Source organism: Macrobrachium rosenbergii, chromosome 56 (assembly GCF_040412425.1).
Source record: "Macrobrachium rosenbergii isolate ZJJX-2024 chromosome 56, ASM4041242v1, whole genome shotgun sequence".
Taxonomy (NCBI): domain Eukaryota; kingdom Metazoa; phylum Arthropoda; class Malacostraca; order Decapoda; family Palaemonidae; genus Macrobrachium; species Macrobrachium rosenbergii.
In genome coordinates, this window is record NC_089796.1 from 7027241 (window position 1) to 7037003 (window position 9763).

At 36.1% G+C, this 9763-nt stretch overlaps 1 protein-coding gene across 1 annotated transcript in view; it reads right to left on the bottom strand.

Moving 5' to 3' along the window:
- The window catches only part of LOC136836643 (aurora kinase A-like), a 29652-nt gene extending 21194 nt beyond the window's left edge, over positions 1-8458 (bottom strand). The window contains exon 1 of the mRNA XM_067101112.1: positions 8393-8458. Coding sequence (XP_066957213.1) covers positions 8393-8458 — 66 coding nt within the window. The remainder of the gene's footprint in view (positions 1-8392) is intronic.
- Between the last annotated feature and the right edge of the window lie 1305 nt (positions 8459-9763).

Below are 9763 nucleotides of genomic sequence, written 5' to 3' on the forward strand. Positions count from 1 at the left end.
AGTCACACTGGTACTCCCTCAAAGGGCTCACAAAACAGACCTGTGCTTAATGACAAATATAATATAGAATAAAGTAGTTAAAAAATTTAGACAAACATGCAATGAAAGACTAAACAATGCAGATCACTTTCAAGTCTGCACAGGTTAAGAAAACAAATTTCATACACAGTTTTCTGCCCTAAAATGGAAGACTGCAGTATCTGCAAAAATACAACTGAGAAAAAATGGTAAATACTCCCTTTCCTTACTACTGATTTTGCAGATGCTGCAAATGGGACTCGCTAAATATTCGTGGAAAGCATTGAAGAATCATTCTGAAACTGCAGTAACCTGTGTACAGTATTAGTGTTTCATGAGCCCAATAGGTGGCATATCTCAATTTCGAAAATTTTGCAGATATTGCAGTTCTCCATTCTTGGGCAGTTTTGTCCTCAAATGGGCATTTTCAGTCAACCTACTCTTTTCATCAAATCTTGATGAACTGTGCAGCTAAGTTAGTCAAAGAAAAATCTAATCCAGTTTGCTTAACCCTTAACTAGAGTACCACTTGACTACTATTAAAATTTTGTTAAGGGTGGGAGAAATTTGGTTATGCTTGTTGAAGGCACTCTCCTTACAAGACTAGCAAATCACATAACCTACTGCAAACTAGGCTCTAGCAATGAACATTTCCTATTTCCATATTCATTACTTTCATGGTGGTCACAAAAGCTTTGTTTCTTCCTATACTGTATACAGCACTGCCTAGTCATGGTTTCCTCTCAGGGGACTACAGGACTACTAAAACCTCAATGAGGAGCTACAAAGCTTGTCCTAGTTCTCTACATTTAGATCTCTACATTTAGATCTGACAGCACTAAGATAGCCAAACCACAGTTTTCATGTTACTGCAGACTTATTAATTTAAAAAAAATATGTATTTTTGCATACGAAGTCATAGTCCGATGTTGCCAAACCAAGATAAAATGGATTATGTTAGCCTATGACTCACAGAGATACAAAGACAGAATGGCCAAAGTACACGCACACATCTCTCAACTTTGCCTTCTGTACTACTGGCAGTATTATTACCATGATTTTTTCCTAAGCTACCTTTTTAGACGTGACAGCCTACAACATAAAACAAATCTATTAAGTTATAAGCGAAAAGGACAGTTCAGGTTTAGACTAGAAGCCAAGAGGAATTATTGTTAGCTGTGGGATAGGGTATCCTGAAAATATCTGAGAGTAAGGTTGAATTTTCAAGTGTAAGGTAGCCTACACCAAGACATCTTTGTTTCTTAGGACTAGCCAACATTGTTTATCCGAAGGCAAGATCCCTAAAGCAGCTAATAAGAAGAGGTACTTCTGTATTTGAAAAAACAGCTGCACATAATACTGTAGAGCCAATGAATGGAGTCACCACAAGACTGGCTATTGAAGGTTTCAAATTATCCTGACCAAAATACACTGAATGTTGGTTTCAGACCCTTCAAATTTGTAGGCCCAAGATTGTGCAATAAGCTCCAACTTGATATCAGGAAGACTGATCAAGTATCAAGTCTTTCAAGAAAAAATTACTTTCTTAATTTTATGTACGTTATAACGGTATAACGTTATAACCTATTATGGTGTATGCAGTACGAATCTTCAGGGTAATTCTATATATTAGCTCCGTGCCTGTTTTACCTTTTCAACTGGTTTTTTGTACACTTTTAGGGGTTCTGATACTGGCGGTGCATCTGTTTGTTGTCGGCCAAATGGAGTGTCCCTTCGCCGTGTTTAGTACTGGCCCAGGGGGGGTTGGGTACCCATACATTAACAAGTTATTCCACTTGCCGGACGGGATATGAACCGTTCGAAACAGACATACCCGTGCTCTGTCTTGTGAAGATTGCATATGGAAACCCCTTGTTGGAAGGGCTTCAGGGGTTAATTACAGGTTAACTACACTCGAGCGCCAAAAATTAAAGGTAAATTCATAATTAGCAACCAAAAAACTGTAGAAAAAGTTAAGTTAGAAGGCAGTCGCCCCACGGAGCTACTATATAGTTCCATCATCTTCAAATATGTCTGCACTCCTGTGTGGGGTAAATGAACTTGTGGACTGAAACTGGTACATCAAGCTTAGGCCAAAGGCCAAGTGCTGGATCATTGCCTAGTAGCCTACGACTTCATTCTGGGCTGAAAGGGAAGGTTTGAAAAGTGAAACTGGACAAAAACCTCGTAGTTGCACTATGAAACAACTGTTCGTGAAGGTGGAAAGTCAGATGGAAGAAAGAGAACATGAACAGAATAAAAGGAATGAAAGGGGTTGCAGCTAGGGGCCGAAACAACGCTGCAAAAAATCTTAAGTAGCCTAATGCCTACAGTACCCCATATGAGGTGCAAGTTTTTAACAACCTAAGATGGGCAGATTTCTGCTGAACGTAGCCCAGAACATGGACAGTTGCTAAGCCCAGTCTAACAAAGCAAAATAACATTCACTAGGGTAGCTACAGGAAATGAGTATTGGGGCCCGTGCCATTAAGCACTAACCTATGAGGTTACGCTAGCCTCTAGCTTAACGTTTGTCTCTACGACTCCTAACGATTTAAATGAGTGATACAAATACTGCGCATAACAATTCCTGAATAACGAATACACCTAATTAAAACTGGATACGATCCAAACTTCCACATAGAGTTAAAACGTAAACAATCAAGATGGCCTGGCCTTCATATATCAACAGCATTTAACACAGTAAAACCAAATACATCACATAATTAAATTACTTCCCGCACTCGTTACAGCACATATTTATCATACTTACGCCTAGATGCCACACAAGACGGCGATTTTTTATTTAAAACTGCCCCAGTACTCAACAAGTTTACGTTTGAGATTTAAATTCCACTCGACCCGGACGATAGGTGAGCGTTCTCGTCTTCTGATTGGTCAAAGGAAACATTGAGGCCAAGTAGAGTTAGCATGTAGCGCTAGGATTTAGCGCCAAACGCCTGCTCTGTTTAGCGCCTTTAACGTCTCTCTCTCTCTCTCTCTCTCTCTCAAATCGGAAGTGTAAAATCTGGGTTGTAACTTCTCTGAGGAGAGAGACACTCATCATGTGTATATCCTATGTAGCACGAATGAACGCGTGCTTGAGAATATCATAAAATCCACGTGAGAAGGTGAGTGGAAACAGGGACTTTTGAACAAAGTACTTTGAGTTTATTCTACATTTTCAAGTGTGAACTTGAAAATGTAGAATAAACTAAGAAAGTACTTGTCCAAAGTCCCGGTCTTCACTCACCTTCTTACATAATTTTATGATCATTATAATATATATATATATATATATATATATATATATATATATATATATATATATATATATATATACATATATATATATATATATATATATATATATATATATAATATATATATATATATATATATATATATATATATATATATATTACTAAAAGGACCTCATTCAAACTGGATGGTATTTAATGGAGTTTTTATTCAAAAAAGTTACAAGCTTTCTTGGACAAACAGTCCACATTTCAAAGTATCCGTACAATGAGCAAACGCATAGTCCGGCTGTATTTATATCTGTGTGCTGGGTACTTTTAATCCTATAATTAACCTCCACCCTCTCTTGACCTTGGTCTTTCTCTGATCCCTGGTTCCAGATGTCCGTTTTCCGTGCGTTCTCTTGCGTTTTTCTTCGTTTCCTTGCTCTGTCGGAGTATATGATTTTTTCTAGATATGCTGTCTTCAAAGCCGTTTCGGTGTTCCCTGCCATCGTGTTGTTGGCGCAAGTTATGAAGGCGTTCTCTACAACCAGTCTAGATGTTTTGTTGGTTTTCCTGTACAGAAAACTCATATTTTCCCAGTCTATTCTGTGATCATTTTCCCAACAGTGTTTGGCAACTGCCGACGTCTGATTATAATGCCTTATGTTCTGCAGATGTTGTTTGCTTCGCTCTTTACATGATTTGCCAGTTTCGCCATAGTACCCTTCTTCAGTCTAACACGCTGCCATATAAACCCCCTCTAATCTCTTCCCCTCTACCGACTTTTTGTTTCTAACTATTTTATTCCTAATGGTGTTTTTGTAGCTGCCTATCAATTTGAAATTATTTAGCTTCCTGTTGATGGGTGCAATAGAGTTGTTGTCCGGAACTGTAATTGACCAAATGTTCCTTTTCAATCCTTTCCCTCTCCCCAAAATAGTTTTTCCTTGCTTTGATATGTGCCCCTCCACCAATACTTAGGGTAGCCTAATCTCCTAAAACTCTCCCTCAGGTAATCAACTCTTCGTCTAAAAATTCGGGACTGCAAATCCTATAAGCCCTGATGGCCAACCCTGTCATTAATCCTATTTTTATTTCTTTCCTATGACTGGAGAACCTATGTATGTATGAATTGGTGTGTGTCTTCTTCCTATATACCTTGAATTTTAAATTCTCCCTACCCTCTTGACCAGGACATCCAAGAAAAATTTCTCCTTCCTTCTCTTCTTCTAATGTGAACTTGATGTGTTCATTTAGTTTATTTATGTTTTCTAAGAACTTGTGTAGATCTTCCCTTTCTCCCTTTAAATGATCAAGATGTCATCAACGTATCTTACCCATTTTACGATGAAACCTCTTCCTTTTGGAAATTCCATAAAAGATAAGGGTGGTGAAAGACTTGAACCCATGGATCGCCATTTTTGTATATTGTCCAATTTTATTAAAGTCATGATCTATGGGTTCAAGAAGACCCCCTCTCCATATTCTTTTTATTATTTTTCTTTACTGGTGACGTTAGTGATCAGGGAAGATTACATCAAACTTGCAAATTTACAAAGTCTTTTACGTTAATTTTGGATAATTCGTCTATAGGTTCATGTTAACATTTAAAATATATATATATATATTTTTATATATAGTATATATCATATATAAAGGAACATTTGCAGGAATATATATATTATAAAATTTCAAACTGAAAGTACAAAAATATATTAGGTAAAAAAGAAACAAAAAGTCGGTAGAGGGGGAAGAGATTAACAGAAAAAATAACATGTAAATGGGTTAAAATGGACAGGGTTAAATGACACAGAATGACTGGGAAAAATGACTACAGGAATGAGGAGAATGTAACACGATGGCAGGGAACACTGGAAACAGAAGACAGTATCTAGAAAATCATCATATTCCACAGTAGCAAGGAAACGAAGAAAACGCAAGAGAACGCACGGAAAACGGACATCTGGAACCAGGGATCAGAGAAAGACCAAGGTCAAGAGAGGGTGGAGGTCACACAGGAAGAGCTAGGCGATTATAGGATTAAAAGTACCCAGCACACAGATATAAATACAGCCGGACTATGCGTTTGCTCATTGTACGGATATTTGATAATGTGGACTGTTTGTCCAAGAAAGCTTGTAAAATTTTTGAATAAAACTCCATTAAATACCATCCAGTTTGAATGAGGTCCTTTTAGTAATTCTACTAATGCACAGAACAATTGTGTATGTGATAAAGTTAATATATATATATATATATATATAAAGCGCGTGTTAACTGAAAGTGATATAGAGGTGAAAAGAAACTAAAAGAAAAAAAGAACATGAGTTAAAAATGGACAGGGTTAAAGACACTGAAGTGGAATGACTATTATGAGGAGAATGTAAAGTTCCAGAATGTGCTCATATATTGCTCGGAGAGCATTTGTTGGCACAAGAGTATAGAGATAAGGGAAAAAAAGCAGTAGGTGACTGGATGAAATGATGGGAGGATTAGTAAAGGAAAAGGGGAAAATAACTGAGGTACAAAGAATGACAACAAAAGAGTGTGGACTTCATTTCAGGAGGAACGGTGATAGAGTCAAAAGCAAAGTGAAAGAGAAAAAGAACGCCAGCAATTAAGAAAAAAGAGGTGGAGAAGATAACCACTTACTTCAGGGAGAAAGAATGGTTCAGCAGGACGTTAACGTACAGAGATAAGCTTATGAGTAGATGGATCTCAAAATAAAAGTATAATAGAGAGATTATGTCTGAAGTGAATGTAGTCTCAGGCCAAAATAGTGAACATTCTGAAAATCCTGAAGCAAGAAGAAAGAAGGGAGACAGGGCTGAAAGTTGTAAGAGTGGAAGGGGATAGTGTAGGTTAGAGAATGTGTGAAAGTGAGTGTTCAGAGCGTGACGACAGCATGTAAGAAGTAGAAGAAGGGTGAGAAACTAGGAGTTGATAGGATGACAAGGGAGATGACCCAGTGCAGTGCGACTGGCTGGCTGACCAGGATGTGTATGGTATGTCTGGAATGTATGAGAACAATAACTGTTCCTTTGTGTAAGTGTAAGCTGGTACAGTAGTAGAAACTGTGAAATTATAAGAACAAAACATAACATAGTATACATCTGAAGAGCATGGCAGGATTTAGATCAAGAACGTAACAGATTACAGAAGGATTTGTAGTGAAAGAACCTGAGGCTTTAGGCAGGTATATTTGAGTTCATGATCAAATTAACGTACTTATTTAGATTTTGAAGCTAGATTTCAATTTTGTATGCTTTCTGTGACTTTTTTTTTTTGTTATCATAACTTTTTCTTCCGTGTAGGTTGAATAATTGTATAGTGAATCTTTTGTCTGCGTAGTATGCCAAGCACTTTGAACGACTACAAATGGTTTTTATGAAATTAACATCTGATTTTTTCTTTTTTCATTGCAGTTTCACTTTATTCATTTAAAATAAACCTATAAAGAACCTAGCTGAGAGGAAAGATATTTTTGTTTTTATGAAATTAACATTGATTTTTTTTTCATTGCAGTTTCATTACTCATTCAATTATAAAGAACATAGTTATTATTATTATTATTATTATTATTATTATTATTATTATTATTATTATTGGGTTCAGGGTAACCCATGGGTGATATGAAATCGATTTGAGATCACCGGAAGATAAGTTGAAAAATGGCCAGATTTAGATAACATATAACTGTGCTATGACGTCGTACTGATAACGAGCGTAATTTGAGTTTATTTCACCATGAACCACTAATGAATTTTGACTGCCTGCCGATATGCATACTCCTGTAAATTAAGCGTTAAATTAGATTATCACTGTCCGTAAAGTACTCAAAGATCACATTATATAGCCAGGGCGACTTTCCGTTAAAATATTGGCACGCCGAACTGGAGACACACTGATATGTCTTGCACTTGGAGTAACTGTCACGGTGTCACATGCACCGATATAGTTGAAATTGATCGAACTCAGTGTTGCTGTTCCTGATTTATTTATTTTATTTTTTATTTTTACTCTGACAATAACTGTTCCTTTCGCGAAGGCAATGTGGAACAGAAAGTAACATAATGACACACACACACACACACACACACACACACACACACACACATACACATATATATATATATATATATATATATATATATATATATATATATATATATATATATATATATAAAACTGCCCATATTTTGTAATCCATTTGACAACTCAAACATAATTTAGGAAGTTTTATAGGAACTTTTACACCTGTTACAAAATGTCTATTATTTTATTATTATTATTATTATTATTATTATTATTATTATTATTATTATTATTATTATTATTATTATTATTATTCATCTCGCAAAATCCCACAGGCCACATAAAAATAAAGAGGAAAATGAAAAAAGTACTATAATATGGCAAAACACTGATGAAAATTAATAATAGATATAAAATAAAAAATCAAATTAAACAGTAGTTCTCTCATAACAAACTATCCACCTGATGACATCGGTACAGTAAGCGATACGAGTGTGAGTGAGGACGAATTTGTCCGTTAGAGATAAGTAATTAATTCCTCTGGCGTCGATATAATAAGTCACCAGGATTTTCAAATCGAATGCTGTTTTGTAGTCTAGATAAATGTGTAGTTCTATTTCTGTTGTCATTCGTTTTTATTGTATGTGTAGCCTTCGTTTTGGTGTAATGGCTAAAAGTGAGAAAAGGGGAATATTTCCAAGAAAGGACATCTGAGAAAACATCAAGAATTCGTGTTATGACCACATATCGATGGCATCCATTTTGCTGATAGAATAGATCTCGCCCCCACCTCTCTCTCCTCTCTCTCTCTCTCTCTCTCTCTCTCTCTCTCTCTCTCTCTCTCTCTGGCAGAGGATAGAATGATTAATTCAACTTATTCTAGATTTAGTTAGTTAAGTGTAGAGGCCATCACAAAATCTGTGAGTGCACACACACACACACACAGAGAGAGAGAGAGAGAGAGAGAGAGAGAGAGAGAGAGAGAGAGAGAGAGAGAGAGAGACTTCAAAAATGAAATCATATAAATAAATCTTATTTCCAGACCCATCTTATTAGGCATTTCTCTTATTTAGTTTCACATTTTACTACTTTACCTGGCGAAGAACCAGGCAAACACTTACAACGGCTTTCGGATTCTCTGTCTTGTGAGGTAAGCACATACTGGCTCGAACCAAGCTTGAAGAAGTCATTGACTGGAATCTATTTTGGGATGCTCAGATCGAGACATCGCGCACGGACCGAAGGTCCTCTCGCCCATGCCTTGATCTGAGCCTGTTGCAGAAAGATAAGTCTCTCTTTCTCTCTCTCTCTCTCTCTCTCTCTCTCTCTCTCTCTCTCTCTCTCTCTCACACACACACACACACACACATACATAAGATTAACTGTTTGAATGTTATACTACTGCATTACTGATCTTAAAGACTGGATATCTGCAAATTTAATGGTTATTTGGTTGCATATTTAGCTAGATTTACGCCATCATGGGTTCCTGCTCCAAACTTGTAATTTACTTAACTTACGGATAGCATCTCCTTTCAGACCTCATTATTTAATATATATATATATATATATATATATATATATATATATATATATATATATGTGTGTGTGTGTGTGTGTGTGTGTGTGTGTGTATATATAAATTTTTGTGTGCTCTCATTTTGCTAGGTGTAATTTTTTTCATAATGTATTGTCACACCTTTGATTAACTGCATATGAAATTTTCTCCAAGGTCATTGCCGCTATTTGGCAAAATCGCACGTTTTGCAATTTACGACATAATCTATTGTTTTTTTTTTTATTTTTTAGTTTCACTCTCTCTTGTCCTTGGCAAACTACTCTTGGGATTTAATATTATTTCTAGACGATTATACAATACAATGCGATGTGCACGCCACTTTAATTTTTCATGTGGGTATCATCAATAGTTTAATGGTGTTGACCTTCATGTAAATATGCAGAATGAAAGCACCTTTATTATGCATACGTATATAGGGGCCAATAATGAGGTAGGCTACCAAGTTAGATGACGGCAGGTCTAAGCGTTGAGGTTGTTGCCCGTGAAATATTTTTTTTTCTCACAAAAATAAGTATTTGGTTACACATTGCGAGTTTTATATATTAGGACTCTAACTTGGATTCTTTTTTTTTTTTTTAATAAACCTCCTTATATCAACTTTCATTTCAGGATGTCTTACAAACCTTCCGGTCTTTCACCTACTTACGGACAAAATTCTTAACGGCATTTTCATTTTATAAATAACCATTCATTTCAAGAGCTTTACAGGTGCCCTGATTGTGCATTTATGACACATTAATGCGGGTAAGTATGAGGAACGCCCTTCCATTAAGTAAGATTTGTTACCATACCAAACATTCGATATTTAAAATAATACTATAAAACAATACCATCATAGAGCTCCAATAAGGGTGCTATAAACGCAAAGGTGGCCCTGATTGCGCAT